This window comes from Pollicipes pollicipes, unplaced genomic scaffold (genome assembly GCF_011947565.3).
Source record: "Pollicipes pollicipes isolate AB1234 unplaced genomic scaffold, Ppol_2.1 Scaffold_4002;HRSCAF=4701_pilon_pilon_pilon, whole genome shotgun sequence".
Lineage (NCBI taxonomy): Eukaryota > Metazoa > Arthropoda > Thecostraca > Pollicipedomorpha > Pollicipedidae > Pollicipes > Pollicipes pollicipes.
In genome coordinates this window covers 11,896,079-11,918,716 of record NW_023596420.1, presented here as the reverse complement: position 1 = coordinate 11,918,716, position 22,638 = coordinate 11,896,079, and the positions used below count along the sequence as shown (strand labels likewise).

Here is a 22,638-nt window from a genome sequence, read left to right as displayed (position 1 = left end):
TTTGGTCCCCAGAAAAAAATGAAAACTGTCACGTTTGCCCTGCTATCAGATCCTCCACACTTGGACACCCCGTGCAGGCGAAAAGCGCGGTTGACTGGCGGGTGATTCGTCGTGGACTCTGCCGCCAGGGGCGCTGCGAGCGCTGCAGCGCAGTCATTTATAGCCGGATGTTGTAGAGACAGCCCCGCCCCTTCCCCGCCCCGCCGCAGCCCCCCTGTGCTGTTAGAATCGGATCGCTCTCCGACTCTCAGCACGCTGCTGCTGCACCATTGACCGAGCTGGTTAGGTTTAGCTCCGTCGTGGGGCCTCCTAGAATGTGGCACAAACATCGAATCCGCCGGAGGAGAGGGCTGTCCCCAGAGACTAGTGTCGGTCGGGTATGGTTGCAGCGGCAGGTCTCGTTGCGTGTCCTCCAACAAGTGCAGGTTTTTTTTCTCCTTGAACACGTAGGAGGCTGCAACCGGTGAACATGTATTCGATTAATGCCCTATAGCACTCCGACGACGAATGTTGACCTCCGGACACCTAGCCGGGAGCAGATGGCCCATTGGGTGTACCACCTTGACCTGTAGACCTGACACGAGCACGGCGTTGACGCTGTACACTGACCTGCTGACCTGCGCCAGGTGCCGGCCGAGGACCTGCGCAAGGCCTCCCAGCTGCTGGTTCGCGCCCTGGCCATCCGGGAGCGGTACATGTCACTCTCCCGACAGCAGTTTCCGGACACGGCCGCCCGCTTCCTGCGCACCGGCACGGCCTCCAGCACCGTGTGTCACGGCGTGCGCACACACATCCGAGGTGAGTGGTCTGGCGCCCGGGGGGAAGGCGGCCGGAGCCCCGACGGGCCGAGGACAGGCAAAGCCGGCGGCCCGCGCGTCTCGCGTACTCGCGGATGGCCGACGCCGGCTGTGAGGTCAGCAGCGACGTGGTGCAGGCACAGCGATTGGTGGACTCGGATGACGTCACGCGTCCCGTTTCTCGCGGTGGATATGTGCCGGGGGTTCCCTGTTCACTAAGCACTTGTTTGCGGCGCCCGGTATCGCTCGGAGTTGTCTGGCGACCGGCGCCCTGTTGTCGAAATCGGCGCGTCCTTCGTCCAGAACGTTCAGAACCTGCAAGAGACTGGACTCGGTTTGCGGGCTTCGCTTCGTTGCTCAACATCTTGTCGGTCGAAGATGTCCCAAGTGAGAGTTCCGTCGAGCAATTCACTGGCTCCCTTTGAATGCACCTGATCAGCATTGTACTTTCAGCCACTTTCAAGGCTGGTAAGTTGTTGGCATCTGCAAGTAAGCGCGTTTGCCCTTCTCACCACTAACTCACAAGCTCGGTCATGTCGTTGCGCGTGAGTGACTGGTTTGTACGCCTCCACGCGCCACGTTTGGGACCGCTTGGCGTCTGTATCGTGTGTGACGTGGCGTTTTGTGCGCAGTGCCTACCCATTATGTCCCCAGCTCGGTCTAGACGCGTGAGCCGGCCCCTTCCCAGTGCGGTGCTCTCATGCCTTTTCCAATAGCGGTCACTGACGCGGTACGCGTATGTGTGCACAGAGGCTTGGGTTTAGTCGGCGCTCTCTTACAGAACGTAAAGTTGCGCCGGGCTTGCAACTGAGACGAACTTGCCGGCACTTACAGGAGCATTGTACATATGTACCAGTTCAGAACAGAACCTGCACGCCGAAGGCACATTTGTATACATGTACATATGTTATGAATAAAACTGGCCGCGTTAGTCTGCCAACATCTGTTAAACAGTCTTCTTATATAGGCCTGTACATTCTGCTGGCTCAGTTTGTGAGTAACCTTCACCTGACATTGGTAAAAGTAAATGGCACCGGTAAATCAGGCCAAAATTCAGGATACATGAGTAATATGGTTCTGTGGTCTTGTTGCCGGTTGTTCTCCATATTACAAGCGCTTGTGTCTTCTATCATCACCTGCATACGTAGCGTCGTTTGGTATACCCACAAAAGAATCAATAACTCTACCTGGGGCAAACCAACATTTTCTGTACTGCCCAATGCCATTGTTCTTTCAGTCAACTGTCCTTTTTCTTGCTGATGTTTTTGAGAGTCCAAAGCCATTCGGGGGAGCTCCTACAACTTATTGTTATTTACGCCGGCACCTAGCAGCATATTGTTCGTCTGGACAGTGCTGATTCCACTGGACTGCGTTCTTTCACTACGACATCGGGCGCGGCTTGACGCGCACCCTACCGCCGATGAGCGCGTGACCTCGCTGTAACCGTGACCCGTGGCGGCGGCTGTACCGCAGAGCACCCGGTACACGCGCCGTCCACCGACAACCCGTGGGAGGTGGACTGGCTGCCGCCGCTCGACTACACGTGCGAGATGGTGGGCGGGGTGTACCAGGTCAGGGACGCCTCCGGCCAGGTCAAGGATTTCGCTTACCCGGAGCTGGAGCAGTTCTTCGCCGACTTCACCTACTTGTGCACCATCATTGCTGACGGGCCCCTGTGAGTAAACGGAAGCGGGTGGTGTCCAGCTGTCCTGAACAGAAGGCAGGTATCTTTCCTCCTGGGGAAGACTCTGTTGTCATTGGCGCTTTGACTCATTGGGCCATTTTTGTTCTGTGGTGATGGTACCGACGATAACTGCTTTTTTAAGGTACTCGTGAGGCAACTGGGATATATATATATATATATATATATATATATACATCTATAGATAAATAGATAGATAGATAGATAGATAGATAGATAGATAGATAGATAGATAGATAGATAGATAGATAGATAGATAGATAGATAGATAGATAGATAGATAGATAGATAGATAGAGAGCGAGAGAGCGAGAGAGCGAGAGAGCGAGAGAGAGAGCGAGAGAGGAGAGCGAGAGAGCGAGCGAGAGAGCGAGAGAGAGCGAGAGAGAGAGCGAGAGGAGAGAGAGAGAGAGAGAGAGAGAGAGAGAAGAGAGAGAGAGAGAGAGAGAGGAGAGAGAGAGAGAGAGAAGAGTACAGGAGAGAGACGAGAGAGGGAGGAGGAGAGGGAGAGAGAGATGACAGAGAGAGAGATAGGAGAGAGAGAGGAGAGAGGAGAGAGAGAGAGAGAGATGATGAGAGGGGAGAGAGAGACGAGACGGGACCGGAGAGAGAGGAAGAGAGAGAGAGAGAGTGAGAGAGTAGAGAGAGAGAGCGGAGGAGAGAGGAGAGAGAGAGAGAGAGTAGAGAGGAGTATTGAGGTAAGGATGAGAGAGAGAGAGAGAGAGAGAGAGAGAGAGGTCTTGACACACGCCGGGATAGCCGGCGAATACGCTTTGGTCGTGTAGATATTGAGAGAGGGGGGGGGGGGCAATTCGGCCCCCTGAGATGCCAACAAATAAGAGCTAAAGACACCAAGTTTTCAGGATGGGTTGGCTTGTAAGTGAACTCACGTATACTAAAATTTTAGGTTCCTGTGTAATGTTCTCCAGGTCAAACAAGGTCAAACAAGTTCAGACTCAAAATTGGTGCTCAAAGTAACCCTGACCTCCTCATGCAACCGCCTTGAACTTAGATGCATGTTCAGAGCAAAAAGTCACTGGTGTTTATTTGAGGTCAGTGATCTTTTTTCATCTTAAAAAGGGTCGTGGTGTTCGAAAGTCCTTTGAGATTGTCCTAATTGTTGCGTTTGAATCAGCGTCAAGGATTAACGCCAGGTGGCATGTTCCTAAAGGCAAAATGTTGCCATGCATTATTTTAGGTAAGAGATCTACTCTGACATATGAAAAGCTCATGTAAGATGTCTGTTGCGGTCACTGTTAGTAATAAATTCGAAATGACTACCCAAAAACTACCTCATACAACAAGCTCTCGAGTAAAAAACCAGGTTAACGACTATGGCTTCGTCTAACACTCCGTTGTCGCACTAGATTGAATATTTCCATAGGAATTGCCTTAACTGGCGGCCACGGCCTGGCTTTGACGTGCCATATGTCAGTAACCTTACAAGATGCATTCTAGTTTTTTGTACCAAAATATCCGCTATTTGATTTCCCACGGCAATGCAAAGTTTGGCGCGGTTGCAGCACGTCGTTCGGAAATTGCTCTGGAAAACTTGGGGGGGGGGGGGCACGGGTCAGATTGACCCCCACTACCCGAACGTGTTAACCCCTGAGTGTATGAACTAGGTTAGGGTGGCGTTTTTGCGTTGATTTTCACCACTCCATGTAAGTCAGCTTGCTTTCCGCTAAGTTAGACCATTATAAGCGGTCGTGTTCAACCGCTTATAATGGTTGACTCTTTTCGCTGCAAAGAGAAACTCACGTTCACAACATGTACCGTCGGAAACACAACCGTCGGTATATCATCTTTTCCTGGCCCAACAATGAGGCTTTCAGCGTCGACAAAAAGGAGCCTGGTTTTTATATGGTGCTCCAGTTGGAGCTGCCCCATAAATACCACCCCAGCGAGAAGCGATGCCCAGAAGCGTCGGCTGGTACGCGGGCCAAGCCCCGGCCGTTGGCGAGCGACCGGAGATTGGCATTGTTCTCTGGGATGTGTTCGTCGTTATTTGGCAGCGCAATCAGGGGGCGCGAAACTAATAAGGCCAGAGGGGAGCACCATTGACTGGGCTGATCCTCTTATTAGTTTCATCCGGCGCTTTTTTCGCGATGTCTGCGGCCATCGACCCAGATCTGCGACCACTAAAATCGACAGCAGCGCCGCCTCGTGACAAGAATGTCGATCGCCAGCGGCCTGTGTTCAAGATCGTTACGCCGCGCCTGGCCCGAGTATCAAAATTTCCGATCTGATCTGACCCGAGCCGATCTGAATGCGGGATAGTGGTGTTGAATTCTTGGAATGCGCTTATGCAAATCAGTTGGGGCGTCGGAGGGTGCTGCCAACCCTGATCAATGCACGGAAGTGCCTGCATTACTGGTGGCACCACCAAGGTTATCACTGTCACCCCGGCGGTACAGCGGAGCTGTAAATCTGTTTCATCACCGCTTCCTCAGCCTCCAGTTTCACTGTGCGTTGGAGTGGTAAGAAGGACCTTAGTGCTCGACTTATGGTTCATGAACTTTCTGGTATGCACAACTGTTGCGAAAAAAAAACTCATTTAATGGTTGCCAAGGGTCACATATATATTTGTTTTTGCAATAGATAGGCATATATTGTCATCGCCCTAGAGGCGGCGTAGACGACTGCTTAAAAGCAAAACGTACTTTTATTAATAAAGGACCCGAAGGAGAAGAGCAAGGTCCTGTGCATCGAGCCTAAACGTAAACATACACTCGCCCTATATCTCAAGATGTATGTGAGCTATCAGGGTCTTCGGCAGATTGGCCCAGTGTTCGTCCATTATCGCGCAGCCAGGAATGCAACGACAGTGTGAAAGTCCTGATGACCCCTCCCCTGAGAACTCCACGGACCGGTACCCAGTTCCTCTGCCCCCCCCCCCCGCCCCTACCGTCTCCCGGTCTCCCGTCTCCCCCCCCCCCCCCACCCACCCGCCGGCTGCGGCTCTGACGGCCGCGTGCCGCACCCGTTCCAGGAAGTCGTTCTGCTACCGACGTCTCACCTACCTGTCATCCAAGTTCCAGCTGCATGTGCTGCTCAACGAGCTGCGCGAGCTGGCTGCGCAGAAGGCCGTCCACCACCGCGACTTCTACAACGTCCGCAAGGTACCTGGGCTTTCCGACCTCTCCCCCCCCCCCCCCTCTCGCCGAGCCAGGTGTCGGCACGACCGGGGTGGGAATACCAACAGGCAGTACATTTGGGCACGTCGTCTTGTTGCTATAATCGGGCGCCATCTGCAGCGTGGGCTGAGCGTCTGACGGTTTAGCGGCCCCTCCCCTCTAACCTTCGGACCAATGCCAGTGGCCTCGGGGGAGAAGCGGATGTGGCTTGCACGGTCGGTGTGATGTAGCGAGGTTAAGCCCCACTTATTACCGTATTTTGTCGCTTTTCATTTCTCTCCCACTTTGCCTTGTTCACCGGTAGATTATAAAAAAGCACTGCCGCGTTAAGTGCGGCACGACTGAGTCAGGCATCAACATGCAGCCCCTAAATGTCCCTCCTTCGCACGATAGATTCGTTCGGTCGTATTATCCCGTGACGGGCTGCACGAGCTGATGTACTAAGTGTACGTGTGAACGGGGGTGAACTATGGGCGGCCCGTGACCGGTACGTTGCTCAGCGCCGGCTCGCCGTGGTGGCGGTCCAATTGCTGAGCAAGGCCGAACACCGTACACGTGGGAAGGGGAGTCGACACCCATGTCTCCCATGCCCGTACCATCCGAGCACGTGAGTCCAGGCTGCTCCCGCTGTGACCTGACCGATAATGGTCTGTCACTGACAGTGGAGAGAGCCGTCTGAGCGTCATCTGTAAGCCGCCACTCCGATCCCATGCTACCCCCGAAACCAAAACCATAAAACATCGCTATTGAGGCGACGTTTGCCAGTCGACACCCAGCAGCGACATCAGCTTTGTCGCTTCAGTCCTTGACAGAAGCCGTGATACCGAAATGTTTGTGCGATCCAGTCTGTCGTAACACGAACCAAAGGGTGAACCGTGCTTGTGGTAATTGGGATGTGGTTGCTGCGAGTCTCGCTCCTTGCAGCCTCACGTCACGCTGCTCCGCTCTGTATGTGCGTGAAGACAGTGTCTGTCATCCTCGTCAAACAAGTGCCGTCTATTTGATGTCTGTTCGGGAGGCGAGTCAGGGTACGTTTCCTGAATACGCTGTTCGTCACCTCTGGATGGCCGTATGCCTTGAGATGCGCGTCCCACCTGAAGCTAGTGCTTCGCCTCGCCACCACCAGGTGGACACCCACATTCACGCTGCCAGCAGCATGAATCAGAAGCATCTTCTGCGTTTCATCAAAAAGATGATGAAGACCAACAGCGAGGAGATCGTGTGCATAAATAAGGGGAAGGAGATGACGCTTCGCGACATGTTTCAACACATGAATCTCACGCCGTACGACCTCAACGTTGACATGCTGGACGTGCACGCGGTAAGGCACAGTCTGGGTAGGACAGCGACCCACTTCACTCTCCAACCTCTTGGTTGATCGGCGTTTTATTTCACAAGCGGTATTTGTGTGGCTTGGTTTGCATGTGCGTGCGCAAGGGCGTGGGCCCGTGCGTGCGTGCGTGCGTGCGTGCGTGCGTGCGTGCGTGCGTGTGTATGTGCGTGCGTGCGTGCATGCGCGCTGACTATTTACACTACGAATAGTAAATCTGTGAGGTACCGTCATTTAAGGTGCAGCAAAGGAAGCCCACATGCATGGACCAAATTTGGAACGGTAAGCGGAACGATCTCGACTAATAAAACTTCGCCTCCGCAGGACCGCAACACCTTCCACCGCTTCGACAAATTCAACTCCAAATACAACCCGGTCGGCGAAAGTCGCCTGCGCGAGGTATTCCTCAAGACGGACAACTACATGGAGGGCCGCTACTTCGCCAACATCATCAAGGTTTGGCCGTCGTGCCCAGCGTCCGACACGCATCACCCACCTCCACGCGGCCGTGAGCGTGTTGCACCGGTGGAGCGCGCTGTGCTCTTGGCGTCGTGTGTTGGACCTCTGTGTGGACGTTCGTCGGCGTCGTGTGTTGGACCTCTGTGTGGACGTTCGTCGGCAGGTGTCTCGTGGGCGGCGGGGCGTGTGACGTTGCTGTGACGTCAGCGGGCGGCACCTGGCGCCGACAAGACGTTGCCACACCGGCCTTTTCCGGGCGAGCGCATGCACGTACTGACGCAGTTCTGTCGCGTTGGGCGTCACGCGTGGCGGGGCTGCCTTGGTAGGCCGCCATGAGTTCTGATCGCTTTCTGTTTTGTGCTCAAGAATTAGATGCGGTGGTGTCTGGTTGGGATATCTTGGGTAAATGGGCTCTGTGCCTCCATAACTCTTCACTTTGTAACGTTCCTGGTGTTTGACGCCGGTCAACGGCCCGTGAGATTGGCCAGTATGGTCTTGCAAACGCAGATTTTCACCATTCGTGGGATGTCACACCGTGGGGATGGCATCGTCATTTGCACTATCTAGTGCCGTATATCACTATGTAGTGGGCGTCTCCGGCATTCGTAACCTGCAGCCCCACCCACATCGCATCATACCTGTTGATCTGATGTCCGACATTGACACGGTCCTCAGTCCTTTCCCCTCGCTCGCCGCTTCACCACCGCCCCCTTCACCACCGCCCCCTTCACCACCGCCCCCTTCGCCACCGCCCCGGCTTCGCGTGGGACTCAGCCACGACAACAGCCAACCTCCAGTCAGTCTCCAACCGGACCTCGAGCCCCGTCGCCGCCGCGCGCCCCCTCGCTGTCGCCGGGCGCGCCCGACGCCCCTCCGCCGGCGCTGGCAGGAGGTGTGTTCGGACCTGGAGGAGAGCAAGTACCAGTCGGCCGAGCCGCGCCTCTCCATCTACGGCCGCTCCTCAGACGAGTGGGACAAGCTGGCCAAGTGGGCCGTCAACAACAACGTCTACTCGGACAACGTGCGCTGGCTGGTGCAGACGCCGCGGCTTTAGTGAGTGCCCCTGGTGCGGCGCGGTTGGCGTGCGCACGCCTCGCGACTTGGAGGTGGTGGGGTCGAGGCTGGATGTGGGCGAGATTTCTGTCCTGCAAACGCGGGTGGCGATTTGAAATGCTGCTGAACTCCCCCGGCCATGTTAGTAGTTACATGTGCGCCGGAGTATGTTTGTTCACCTTGGACGTATTATCAATGAGCTAAACATAGCACCATAGCTTAGCACCACACGTAATACTGACGGGATTAATCCGGCGCACGTTCGTACATATCACTGCTGGGCACATCACTTCCTTCCGGTGATAAGTGGTTCCAGCGCCAGCTAAATAGGAGAACGGCTGCTGTTTGAAGTACACAGGATGACCACGGTCCAAAGTGCACAGGATGGCTGCCATTTTCAGCCCCGGGGCGATTGTCAGTTGAGTGCCACTTATTCCGACAGCGACATCTACCGCTCCAACAACCTGGTGAGGAACTTCGCCGAGATCCTGAGCAACATGTTCAAGCCTCTGTTCGAGGTCTCGCTGGACCCCAAGTCTCACCCGGAGCTTCACATGTTCCTCCAGCACGTGAGTTCCCAGTCAATCCCCCTTCAGCATGAGAGTACCTGTTCAGTCCCCTTCAGCACCTGAATCCCCGGTCAGTCCCCTTCAGCACGTGAATCCCCGGTCGGTCCCCTTCAGCATGTGAGTCCCCAGTCAGTCCCCTTCAGCACGTGAATCCCCGGTCAGTCCCCTTCATCACATGAGTCCCCAGTCAGTCCCCTTCAGCACGTGAATCCCCGGTCAGCCCCCTTCAGCACATGAGTTCCCAGTCAGTCCTCTTCAGCACGTGAGTTCCCAGTCAGTCCTCTTCAGCATGTGAGTTCCCGGTCCCGGTTCCCGGTCCCTTCAACACGCGAGTCCCCAGTCAGTCCCTTTCATCACTTGAGTCCCCGGTCAGTCCCCTTCAGCACCTGAATACCCGGTCAGTGCCCTTTAGCACAAGAGTCCCCGGTCAGCCCCTTTACCATGTGAGTCCCCAGTCAGTCCCCTTCAGCACGTAAATCCGCGGTCAGTGCCATTCAGCACGTGGGTCCCGGTCAGTCCCCTTCAGCATGTGAGTTCCCGGTCAGTCCCCTTCAGTACGTGAGTATCCGGTCAGTCCCCTTCATCACGTGAGTCCCCGGTCAGTCCTCTTCAGCATATGAGTCTCCAGTCAGTCCCCTTCAGCACGTGAGTCCCCGGTCAGTCCTCTTCAGCATATGAGTCTCCAGTCAGTCCCCTTCAGCACGTGAGTCCCCGGTCAGTCCCCTTCAGCACGTGAGTATCCGGTCAGTCCCCTTCAGCATGAGAGTCCCCGTTCAGTCCCCTTCAGCACGTGAATCCCCGGTCAGTCCCCTTCAGCACGTGAGTCCCCAGTCAGTCCTCTTCAGCACGTGAGTCCCCAGTCAGAACCGTTCTGGCACCTTTAGACCTGGCTGGTGTTGTGGGGACACCATTAGCTGCGGGCCCTGTTTTTCAGACATGTAGCAGTGTTTAACTCGGGACTGAACATTTCGACCATATTTTTGGTCTGATACATATTGCAGCGGAAGAGAACCGCTGTAACAGCGTCATTTAACTCAGAGGTGGTGTGTATTGCAGCACAGGAGAAACGTTGTAGCGGTGCCGTGGATAGCTCAAACAAGAAGTATTTAAGTCCGAGGCCCGTCATGTTCTTCAGCTCTCTGCGAACCGCGGCGTTGTGTCCGCGAATTTCCCACGCAACTCTGCGTAACGCCGAGCGCGTGGTGACGCACAGCCTTCGCGCGCGCGCGGCTCGCTGTTCCACCCCGATGTGACCCACTCTGACGCCCCGCCAGCTGGTGGGCTTCGACTCGGTGGACGACGAGAGCAAGCCTGACAACATCGTGTTCGACCGGGAGGCACCGCTGCCGAGCGCCTGGAGCCAGCCGGAGAACCCGCCCTACGTCTACTACATCTACTACACCTACGCCAACATGGCCGTACTCAACGCGCTTCGAGAGTGAGTGCCGCACGCCTGGGCCATCTGAGCACAGCTGGTGGGCTGGGATGAAGTGAGATGTACGAACACGATTCTGTAGAACTGTACGAACGTGCTGTCGGCACAGATTAAGGTTCTTCTTAGCCTTAGAACGACATGTGCTACAAGCCACCTCTGTGCTGATCTCGAAATACGCCTGGTGTATTGATAATTGACGTACCGCACACATTCCGCGCTGCTCTGCTCCTGGGGGATATCTCACCAGCCATGTGAGGGAGATGTTCCTGTTTGCTGCGCGATGACAGACGCGAGCTTACCGATCTGACGCATTCACGTGGCGTGCAGCTGTAACTGCAACAGCAAGCTCTAACCTGACAGCCTGTGTTGGGTTTGGCAGGGAGCGCGGCCTGAACACGTTCGTGTTTGTGTTGGGTTTGGCAGGGAGCGCGGCCTGAACACGTTCGTGTTTGTGTTGGGTTCGGCAGGGAGCGCGGCCTGAACACGTTCGTGTTTTGTGTTGGGAGGGCAGGGAGCGCGGCCCTGAACACGTTCGTGTTGTTGGGTTCGGCAGGGAGCGCGGCCTGAACACGTTCGTGTTTGTGTTGGGTTCGGCAGGGAGCGCGGCCTGAACACGTTCGTGTTTGTGTTGGGTTCGGCAGGGAGCGCGGCCTGAACACGTTCGTGTTTGTGTTGGGTTTGGCAGGGAGCGCGGCCTGAACACGTTCGTGTTTGTGTTGGGTTTGGCAGGGAGCGCGGCCTGAACACGTTCGTGTTTCGGCCGCACTGCGGCGAGGCGGGGCCCGTCAACCACCTGGTGTCCACCTTCATGATGGCGCAGTCCATCAACCACGGCCTCGGCCTCCGGAAGGTGGGTGTTGTCCCTGATTTTTTCGCGTTTCTCGCACCACTATAGGAAGAGTGAACACCTTTTTGAAATAGACTTCTAAGAGTGGCATTCTGCTGTAGTGGAGCATTTGCCTGGAGACGCAAAGGTCGTTGATTTGCGACATCCCGCCTGCCGAGTTTGAGCTTCCGCGTCGGCATCGGCGCGAGAGATTTGAAGGCTGGTGGCATTAGCGGTTGTCCGTACTCTAACGGGATCCAAGGCGAGAATTTTCGGTCCCGTTTTTACAGAAAGCAAACCTGCGTCGTTTGTCATTCATAGTTAATTGAAAAAGTCCACCACAGACTTTCTGGAAACGCCTTCTCTGCTTGGGCTCATGCTTAGGCCGTTTTGTGTTGTTTTTCAATTCCAGACTTAAAATAACAGGATTGAAGGAGCCGGAACTCTTCAAAAACTGCGGTATAGTACCTTTACGGTACAGCGGCGGCTGGTATATATAAAGTTTGTTTGACACGGGTCCGCGGTACCTTGCCAGGCGCCATATGATACAGTGTTGTGCAGTGTCTTTCTGATTTGGAGTTGCTTGGCTGTGGTCCATATCCAACCATAACTTAGATTACAATGCCAACAGTTGGTACTGCCAGATTTTAGCTCATTAACATGTACTTGCTTGCGGTCCGGTGCGTCTTGCACGGAGCCTGACGGCCGCAGCCCCGCTGACGGAGCTCGTGCCTCCAGGTACCGGTACTGCAGTACCTGTACTACCTGGCTGAAATCGGGCTGGCTATGTCGCCGCTGAGCAACAACTCGCTGTTCCTGAACTACCCCCGCAACCCGCTGCCGGAGTACCTGGCGCGCGGCCTGAACGTCTCGCTCTCCACCGACGACCCGCTCCAGTTCCACTTCACCAAGGAGCCGCTCATGGAGGAGTACAGCATCGCCGCCCAGGTTCGTGGGCGGCTCGGTGCAGCGGCGGCGCGGTGTCAGCTGAGGTGTAAGCTGTCGCGGTGGCCAAGCTAGATGATGTTTTTAAAGTCATTGCTGGATCTACGGAAAGAAACGAGTGGTCTGAGGTCGGATACTACGGCCAGAAATGATGGAGGAGGGACGGAAGAAACCGTTCGCAACTCAGGAAGAAGCAGCGTTGATCCTTTGGAAAAGTCGCGTGGGAAGATTCTTGGTAAACATCGCGATTTACGTAGCTCACCAGAGGATCTCCTGCCAATGTTGGCGACGGTCGTGATGATCGCAACAGCTGTGTGGAACTTAAATGTGTAATTTTCTGTGCGACGTGTTCAATGATCCATATGCTCGGAAGGCTTTCTATCTCCATCGGTTAGAAACGGATCAGGATGGCGTGCCGTGCTCACCCGCGTGCAAGTAAGTGTCAGCCGGCCTGGCGCCATCAACCGGCCGTGAATGACGCTCCGCCGCCTGCCGCAGGTGTGGAAGCTGAGCTCCACCGACATGTCGGAGCTGTGTCGCAACTCCGTGCTGCAGTCGGGCTTCCCACACGAGATCAAGCAGCACTGGCTGGGGCCCAACTACACGCGCGAGGGCGTGGCCGGCAACGACGTGACGCGCACCAACTTGCCCGACATCCGCGTCTCGTACCGCTACGAGACCATGCTGGAGGAGCTGACCACCATCTTCCAGGGCGTGACGCCCGACCCCGTGGACGAGGTGCAGCGCTACACGCAGAGCCGCGACGACAGCAGCCGCGACCACTCGTCCGAGCCGGCCGGCGCGCGTTAAGTGACACCTCGTGGCGGCCGCTCGAGGGTGGCTTTGTATTGGTTCTCGTCGTCGCTGGCGGCTGGCGAGGGAGGACCAGGCGCTGAGTGACATCTCGTGGCGGCGGTGCGAAGCTGGTGTTCATGCGCTTCCCGCGGCCCAGCTCCCAGCTCCGCCATGGCGTGGCCGAACGGAGAAGTCCGTTGTGGCCTCGAACAACTCTCCGACACCATACGCTGGTGGAGCTCTCTGGGAGGTCTCCGCTGCCTGCAGCGATGCGCTGACCGAATTTCGAGAACAATGACATTTTGGTCATTCTGTTGTGGTCTTACACTCAGTATTTTATCGGTGTATGGTCTCTTCGCGTCTCCGCTCTAGTTCTTTTATTTTTAGAATTTACTGCCGTGCGGTTGGGGCGTCGTGTTCATGGCGGCTAGTGACGCTTGAACGCGCTTCTGCGGCACCCCATCACGCGCCGCCGCCAAGTGTTTGGTTTATGGAAGCTATCTTTTCTATGTCTTTTATTTGCAATCAGGACTTTCACGAGCGGGTTGTTTGCACATGTATGCCGGCCAGACGCCAATCATGACGACGTGATCCTGTGGTGGGCCTGTGGCGGCGAAGGCGTTACCGTCGCATAGTGCGAGGTCATCACCAAATACATGCCGAAAACGAGCTCGTGTGATTGCCCACCTCTATGTCGCAGCACCGGCGGAATGGATCGACTAGAGGCCGTCACCAGGGATGGAGTTTTTCAAAACAAGTGTGTGTGTGTGAGGGGCTGAACAGTGGAAAATGGCGAAACTTTCCCTAAAAATACAAGCTTTTCCACTACGGAGCCGTCACGATACGGGGGAGCTCCATATAGTGAAGACCACAGCTGCTATCAGAGCTAGGGAGACCCGAGTTCCACCCCCAGTTGAAAAGAAAACTACATCCCGGCCAACAGCTGTCTCGGTAGGGCTCCCATTCTCCAACGCGGCGAGCTGAGCAGGTACGTCTTCCCCGTGCCGATGGCGTGACGCCCTGGAGACGCGCGATTGGCGAGCACCGCGACCGTCAGTGGTGGGCCCGCGTGCGGGCAGCTCCCCCTACATCTGTGGTCGGTTGGCGGTGCGAGCAGGACGGTGGAAACCGACACGGGCGGAACGAGGGCTCGGCTCGGGCGGGGCGAGGGTTCGGCTCGGGCGGGGCGAGAAGCCGGTTCGGACGGTACAAGGGACCAATCGGTGCGGGTTGAGCCGCCTGCAATGCTTTCGACTGCCGAGCACGACGGGCGCGACAATGTAAAACGACGGGCAAACACCACCGCTATTGCCCCAGTCGTGACACAACATAACATAGCGTTACTGAAAAGTGCGAAGCAGAATGGGAAACGCATGAAACTCATTTGCTGCTGTGGATTCACCTTGGAACGTCACAACCGGTATGTGTGCGGAAACCTAGGGCCTCGACCGCCAACGGTAATAGCGCGTTGACTCAAGGCGCCGTCACCAGCACCCCACACGAAGTGAGAATAAACAAACCTTCGCAGGCATACTGAAAATAGCTTTTCGCTAGTGTTTGTCTAAATAATTTTTACTTGCTTGAAATGCCGTTTTGTAAAAGGACAAAAGTACTTCGCAGGCAGCACTAATATGCTCGTTGTCACTGACAGCGCACCTTTTTGAACATCGTTGTCTCTTGCTTTTGTGATTGGGACATTTACAGCGCATGTGTTTCCTTCATCTGAATTGTTTGGCGCCGTTCGGACCACGGTTCTTCCATATACAGACGCGTTCTTCGAGGCCAGTAGGGTGTCGGTTGTGTGGGGTAAGACGAAGTGGTATGAACTTATTTTTTCATCCATATTATCTGTAAATTGATTCGCTGATCTAACGGAATGCGCACTGCAATAAACAAGCAGTTTAGTCAACTTGCAGTACCATTGTCTGAAATATGCTGCGATGTCAGGGTTTCCTGACACCATGATTCCATGCCTGTAGTAATTTTATGCCTTTTTGACACAAGTTTGGGATTCAATTTGGTTTTGAACTGAAAATATATGCATGCAAGAGGATTGATTACCTCTAGAGCTGTAAATGTGTCTAGTTCAACTGGCTTACCAGAACACTGAGTTGCTCATACACATTGCAGAAATTTAAAACTTGCACTGCTGGGTGGAGCAATGTGGTAATGCACATTTACTAGCAGCAGCCCTAGCACAGTTTTGTAAACAATAATTGTTTATAATGGTATGTGCCCATATCCATGAATATGTATGCATAAATTGTTCATCAATCTCCATTCAAATTTGCAACCTTTCAGGTGAGAGCACTGTGGTTTTGGTGGTGTGGTGTAATGCCAGCTATATAGATTATTCCCTTAGGGATTTTGGCAGCAAATGTTGCAGTGCCATTGCCACAGCGCTAGAAGCAGAGCATTCCAATCTTATTTTTGATCATAGGGTCTGTAAGATAGTTAAACATGCAAAAATATGTGTTCTGCTATGTGTGGGTCTAAGATGGGTATGGGCATCAGCTGAACATTTATGAATGACAGTGCCAAGTGATCACTTACTGCCACCATACACTTTCATAAGCATTTAGTTTGTTATATAGAAAATGGTATGTTTATTGAGGTGTGTGAGAAATAATTATGTCCTTGCTTACCTCAACTGATGAACTACCTTTTGTCTCTAATGCATTTTATCCAAAGTCTTCATAAGAAAACTTGTTATTACACTTGATACCACTGCACTAGACTGGAAAACCTAGCATGCTGTGGTGAACTATATCATAGGTATGCATATATCAACAGTGGGTTAGTGGATACTGCTGTCAGGTGCACAGCTCAAGTGTCATGCACACAGTCTGTCAGTTCCAGTTGTAGACTACTACATGGCCATTCCATATATCTTCAAGTACAATGGCTGATCTGGATGTGCACACAACGAAAAATTATTACTTATGCCCCTCATTCAAAAGTATGCAAGCATCAGGTGGACATTCAGGTGTGACAAGCTGGCATGATACAGATTCCAGACTGGTCTGTGTGGTGCTCATGATAGCTTCCTGCATGGGAATGAAAGATCTCACCATTGCCTTGTAACATGCCACTGACAATGTGGTGTATGCTTCTCTCCTTCCCACTTCCCTGCATATAATGCTGAATCTTTGAGCCAATTTGGTTTGAAAGCAGGTGCACACTCATTTGCCTGCTGGATGATAAGTCACAACGTGCTGAACACATCTTGCACCTTTTAAGCATCGGATTTTGTTCAATGCATCACATGTAGATAAATGCTATGCACTCAACATATGCAACTTTGATTCAGATTCAGATTCAGATTGTGGTCTGTACTGAAAGAGTTTAAGAAGGTTTTGATTGAATCAATCCCAAGTTGGGTGGACCACATATCTCCAGCATTTGTTAATTGTGATGTATCATGTCAATGATATTCATTATGATGCATGATCATCTGCCTCACACAGCACCATGTGCCATAGTGAAGCAAAACACGGGAAGACTGAAAAATTGTCTTTTGCAGATTCATTGGGCCTTGCCAGGTAATCATTGGTACATCACCTGGGCAAGTGATGTTGACCTCAAAAGCTCTGGAGCTGATCAGAGAGCTGAAGCGCTCGCCGGACAGCCTGCCACCATATAACGTGAGTCGCTGTCTGCTGGCCAAAACCTTGCCGGCATCCCTCCCTCATCTCTCCTGCACTGAAAGTGAAAATGTGGCTGATTTGCACCATACAGCATGGACAAGCGACATTCGCTTTAGTTGTGTTAAGAAATCCAAATGCACCAAGTAAACGTGGTGGCACTCCTAGCTGTTTTTGAAAATTATCCTTAGTTGTTTTCTATTCGCTTTTGGAAACCTTGGGAAAGCCTTCATGGTAAGGCACATTAAAGGGGGTGTCTCGCCTTGTGGGGCGTATTTCAAAGACATTTTGGGCGAAACCTCAGGACTAGTTACATTCAATAATAGCACTGGGTAATGTCACCGCAGCACCATCAAGACATAATGAGGGCATCAATATTAATTCATTTCGAACCCAAATTACTCTGTCAGCGCTTTACAACAGCACTACACTTTTTCCCTGCGGTCGCGATCACCGTCGTCATGACGACCACCATGTGCATCTCTACTATGGGCGCAAAGTGACCATTGTCGTCGACTCACCTTAAAGCACCAATAAACAACAAATAAAGCGCACATCTACTGGCGAGAATAAAAGAACGTTGCCCGTAATGATTTGATAAAAATAAACGTTGAGCGTAATGACTGGCCCAGCGGGCGAAGGAATGTTGCCGAGGAGCACGTTGGTTGAAGTTTGAACCATTGTTTCATATGGATGATGAGATACTCCCATTCCCAAAGTCAAAGTGTGCCTGTAAAAGAGCCAAGGTGGCAAACGTCATAGGGGAAAAGTCAGAGCCATCGTGTAATGCTCCGCTGAATTCGCGGGATAAAAGCTTCATGTTCGCATATCTGTTTGTCTTAGCAAAGTACTTAACGCTTTCGTAGCATTTATTACACGAACATTTTGAAACCTTATTGTGTTGCAAGCATTACAGAACACATTGGAAAAGCAAGGCAAAAAGCTTACGTAGTGGTGAGCAGGGAGTGAAATGAGATTTCTCCCGCAGCGGCGGCTTCTTCAAATCAAAATTCTGGGGTAATCGGAAGGCTTTTTAGAAAACCAGTATTGCCGACCAAAGCGTACGTGTCTGATGTAATAATAAGTGTTAAGCACAGAAGATGGGATGCTCCCTTTAAGGGGACCGTGATACATGTGTTGGGGTCAGTAGTCATAGCTAGCGAATCCAATTGATTCCATGCTTCACTATGAAGGTAATTGTATTACGAAATGAGTCGTTTTGTTTCCAGCGAGATTCTGGATGCTCGACTTGAATGCATCGTCAAGGGAGAATTTTTGTTATATGTAGCACAGACGTAATTCGTGATTGAAACTGACTCAGCCGTCAATTGGGAGCCGGTTCACATTGTCGTCGATTGGGAGCCGGTTCACGTTGTCTTCGATTGGGAGCCGGTTCACACTGTCGTCGATATTCACACTGCTACATATTACAAAAAAAACGTCATCTGGGAGAAATTTCGCACCGGGCAGAACATCAGTCGTTCATAAAATATATCGGATGACTGGAGTACTATCAGCAGATGTCAGTGGTCACAATATCATAAGTGCCATAATTGATGGCAGATTTCATAATGCTCGCTAGATGCATTTGTTTAAAGGGAGCATTCCACTTTCATATGGGATTTTCAAGTTCAAGAGCCATTTTGAAGATCATTCGGTGTAGTTCACAGCCGTGCCCTTCCTAATACCCCAAACCCTCTAGTTTCTGAGGTACACGCCCACAAAGACGTGCACACTTTTTCGTGCGGCCTATTTGAAGGTCATTCAGGCACGCATGACGCCAGAGAAACGTCATTGATGTCCTGTTACCCCATGGATCATGCGGCGTTCAAGGCCAACAAGAATATAGCCACCGAGCCGCTCATGTCTGGCGTTCCAGGTCACGATTTCCCGACACAATGGACGTTAATTCAACGACGTTGAATCGGCGGCAATGTGAACCGGCTCCCAATCGACGATAATGTGAACCAGCTCCCAATCGTCGAAAATGTGAACCGGCTCCCAATCGACGACAACGTGAACCAGCTCCCAATCGACGGCAGTGTGAACCAGCTCCCAATCGGCGACAATGTGAACCGGCTCCCAATCAACGATAATGTGAACCGGTTCCCAATCGTCGAAAATGTGAACCGGCTCCCAATCGACGACAACGTGAACCGGCTCCCAATCGACGACAATGTGAACCGGCTCCCAATCGACGACAATGTGAACCGGCTCCCAATCGACGACAGTGTGAACCGGCTCCCAATCGAAGACAACGTGAACCGGCTCCCGATCGACGACAATGTGAACCGGCTCCCAATTGACGGCTGAGTCAGTTTCAATCACGAATTACGTCTGTGCTACATATTACAAAAAATTGACATCCTTGCTAGTTATTACCGAAATATGACTTCTAATCAAGTAAAGTAAGGGTGAGGGGATTATTTTTCAATGCTTGATGGATGTTAATGGAAGTCTTTCATGTGTCTTCCCATCAACGCATGGGATCTTCCATTTTGCTAGCCACTCTTTATTCTTGCCATTGGCCTTTTGATGGTTAAGACACCATACCGGCACTAATAATGTTTTACATGCAGTTAACTCGCTATTCCACTTTGGTCCACGGACTTACATTTTCTGCAGCATCTGAACTTGTAACAGTTTTTACCATCAGTAGTTTCCGCCAGGCGGTTTTAACCAGTTAAAACCGGCGATCAGAAACTGTCAGCGAGCTTCTGCCAACTCCTGAATCGATAGCCCGTAGCTCTGGGGAAGGAATCCCCGAATTCAGTTGACTTGTTTGTCAGTGAGCGCCTCTCGACGCTGTCTTCCCGCAGGCCGTGCTTCCCCCGCTTCCCCCACTATCACGCTCACCATCACCGGGAACGCCGTCAGGCGCCGTTTCTGCCTGCTAGATGCCTTCACTGGTAGTGCTTTTCAGAGGTGGTGTTAAGGGGGGGGGGGGGGAGAAGGTCGCGAGGTGTTGCCCCATCTGTTGTACCTCGGCTGTCGACAGATCTCGTGCGACGCTCAATTCCCATTAACAAAGTGTTGGTTCAGTGCACTCGTGCTGTCAACATAAATTTTCATTTTTTTTCCCATTCGAGCATGAACTAACCACGTAGTAATGCACTTTCTGTTGCTGAAGCACAACCGTTGGCATGGTCACTCTTTTTACCGTGCGTATATGAAGACGCGTTGCCTCTTACCGACCTGCAGAGCCAAGGACATGGACTGAACCTAAGACAACTCCACCTGCTCCCGCGAGCCCCCACGGATGCCAATGTGCTCTCACCCTTTTGGAGGGCGCTCAGCGATGACTGAGTCGTCGCGGGTCGTGTCGAGGCCCCTTTGGCGGTCACTGCTGAACTCGCCGCCCACCCTCACCACTGACGCGTGCCGGCAGGAGGAGTCGGTCCGCCTCGTGCTGCAGGAGGTCCGCGCGCTCTTCGACGACAACCGGCGTGACGTGTAAGTGGGCTCGAGACTCGGCGCGCCGCTCAGCCGAGCGTGCCGCCCGGCTGGGCGCACGGCTCACCTGGGCGCGCCGTTCGGCTGAGCGTGCCGCTCGGCTGAGCGCGCCGTTCGGCTGAGCGTGCGACTCGGCTGAGCGCGGCACTCGGCTGAGCGCGCCGCTCGGCTGACTGTGCCACTCGGCTGAGCGCGCCGCTCGGCTGAGCGCGCCGTTCGGCTGAGCGTGCGGCTCGGCTGAGCGCGCCGCTCGGCTGACTGTGCCGCCTAATTGCTCTGCAGATGCTAGTTAGCTGGTAAAACGGATGGGGGCCTGAGGGGGTGTTTTGTAGTGTTTGCTTTCGTTAGAGACTAAAAGTGCATGGACGCCAAATTATCATGGTTGGCGCACCCTAGAAATCCAATCATCATCACCATCGAGTGTTATTTAGTCAAAGTGTAAAATCTCGGTGTCAAATTTGTGAACTTTTCAAAGTTGTGAAATTTTGTGTTTTCCATTCTGAATCGCGACGATTCTCGTATTACCATAGTTTTCACAGCGCAGCACGCATCAAGAGGATGGCCGGATTTGTTATGGAAGAATAGACGGCAAACATCCAGGTGGAGATAGTTCAGTAGCGGGCCTTTTCTCCAACACGGGTATTATGCTGGGCAGTTTGCCAAGTGTCTCGATCTGCGCCAGTCGTAAGCAATTTGACGACTGCGCGGATCTGTGGTCTGCGGAGGTCGTAAGCAATTTGACGACCGCGCAGATCTGTGGTCTGCGGGGCTCTGTTAACCGTGACCTGTCGTCTAGCGGCGACTAGCCTGACGTCACGCCTCCAGCGGGGCCGTCACCGCCGCCCGCCGCCCGTGTTCCTCCGCCGCGCACCGCCTGACCCGGGACCGTGACCTCCCGCCTCCTGTGTTCCTCCGCCGCGCACCACCTGACCCGGGGGCGTAATCGTCTCCCGCCTCCCGTGTTCCGCCGCCGCGTGCCGCCTGACCCGGGGACGTGACCTCCGGCCTCCCGTGTTCCGCCGCCGCGTGCCGCCTGACCCGGGGACGTGAACGCGCCCATGACGAGTTCGTCGGATTCCCGGACCGCCGCGCGCTCGGAGCTGGCGCCCTCTGTTTGGCGGCGTCGCTGGGCGGTCGTCGGCCGGGGCAATAGAGACACTGCCGTCGACTCAGCTCCGGCGCGCCGGAACGCAGCGACGGTATTGCTCCTCGGTCGCCCCGGGACCTCCCCAGCTGGCGGCGGCGCCCGGCGGCCTCCGGTAATGCGCACCGTTCAGGGAAGCAGGTGTTTCGGTTGGCTGGCTGGCAGCTTATTGGAGGAAACAGAGGCGGTATGGATGTAATGGCTGGCGGCGGAGCTGTCCGACGCGGACAGCTGACGCGAACACGACCGGCGCTCGATCAGAGCTAGGGCGGACACGACTGGTCGTCACGCGCAGCTAGCTAAGCCATCGCCGAGCACAGCAGCAAACGTAAATTAGCGTGGGAATGCGTCTCTCAGACCAAGAGTCGTTAGATTCAACCTGCGCATTGCAAACCTAAAAGGATATAAGTGTGCACCATCCATCGTATCTTGTGCACCATTGACCATTGCTAAGGAAATATAATTAGCGCTTAGAAGGGCATGGGAGTGAACAACGAACCTATATTTTTCACAGATTCAACGTAGATGTGGATGTGGAGCGTGGCGGAGGGGTGTGCGCATTGCAGTTTTACCCACAGGCTTTTTTACTGGGGATGGCATTTGCCCATTTTGCCGAGTGGAGTTGGGCGACAACACCCCTGTCCGCGGTCACGATTCGCACGTGTCCCATAGCCAACTATGGGACCCGTCGTGAGAACACGTGCGACACGCAGGAGCTCTCCACATCCACAGTGGAGTGGGGCGTCTCTCCGCTGCCCGTGATGACGGCTCGGCGCGCTTCGCAGGGTGGACCTGGACGGCAGCGCCGGCAGCAACCTGTCGGTGGCTGTCTGGGTGCGACACGCGGCCATCGAGCGCAACAGACGCTGCCTGCTCGCGTACCTGTGAGTAGCTCTGGCGGCAGACGTGTGGTCGGGCACGGACCCTGGACCCGGATCCCTGTCATCCTTGAAGTGCATGCTGTCAGTTTCGAAGGGCCCATCAAAGGGTGTGATTATGGCAGTGCTTGTACCTTTGCATGAGTGCTCATCAGCGTCGTGGTTTACCATTACCAAACAAGTCTGTGATTTCGGCGCTTCGCTCAGCTGTGAGTCACTCTTATCAAAGATTGTTGGGATTCCCAGGTGGCATGAAGTGTTTGTTTGGGAAGCCATGGGCTGCATTGGCATTCAGACTAGGTTTTTTCGATTCATTATTTTGTATCTGTTATGGTGATCAACATTCATATCACGGGAATTCTGGCGCCAGCGAGCTTCGAGCTCGGAGTGACTAATTTATCCAGCATTCCGCCGTGCGTTGTCTTCGGAGAGCCTGAGTGGGAGGCCGCATCATCGACAAGAACGGGCGTAA

General features: G+C 53.7%; 2 protein-coding genes across 4 annotated transcripts in view; both read left to right on the top strand.

Annotated features, from left to right (window-relative positions):
• The window catches only part of LOC119093262 (AMP deaminase 2), a 37,428-nt gene extending 23,711 nt beyond the window's left edge, over positions 1-13,717 (top strand). For 2 of the 3 annotated variants that reach the window (XM_037216186.1, XM_037216185.1), the window contains 11 exons: positions 627-798; positions 2,271-2,472; positions 5,491-5,620; positions 6,762-6,956; positions 7,290-7,421; positions 8,314-8,477; positions 8,920-9,046; positions 10,321-10,484; positions 11,211-11,331; positions 12,046-12,255; positions 12,751-13,717. In XM_037216186.1, the coding sequence (XP_037072081.1) occupies positions 627-798; positions 2,271-2,472; positions 5,491-5,620; positions 6,762-6,956; positions 7,290-7,421; positions 8,314-8,477; positions 8,920-9,046; positions 10,321-10,484; positions 11,211-11,331; positions 12,046-12,255; positions 12,751-13,062 (1,929 nt within the window). In that variant the 3' untranslated portion in view covers positions 13,063-13,717. Of the gene's footprint in view, positions 1-626; positions 799-821; positions 1,266-2,270; positions 2,473-5,490; positions 5,621-6,761; positions 6,957-7,289; positions 7,422-8,313; positions 8,478-8,919; positions 9,047-10,320; positions 10,485-11,210; positions 11,332-12,045; positions 12,256-12,750 lie in introns of those variants that run through there. The other variant, XM_037216187.1, reaches the window with a different exon arrangement.
• A 1,046-nt stretch (positions 13,718-14,763) lies between these two features.
• The window catches only part of LOC119093263 (DNA replication complex GINS protein PSF1), a 142,921-nt gene continuing 135,046 nt past the window's right edge, over positions 14,764-22,638 (top strand). Inside the window, exons 1-4 of the mRNA XM_037216188.1 lie at positions 14,764-14,853; positions 16,571-16,691; positions 20,080-20,144; positions 22,074-22,172. Coding sequence (XP_037072083.1) covers positions 16,620-16,691; positions 20,080-20,144; positions 22,074-22,172 — 236 coding nt within the window. The 5' untranslated portion in view covers positions 14,764-14,853; positions 16,571-16,619. The remainder of the gene's footprint in view (positions 14,854-16,570; positions 16,692-20,079; positions 20,145-22,073; positions 22,173-22,638) is intronic.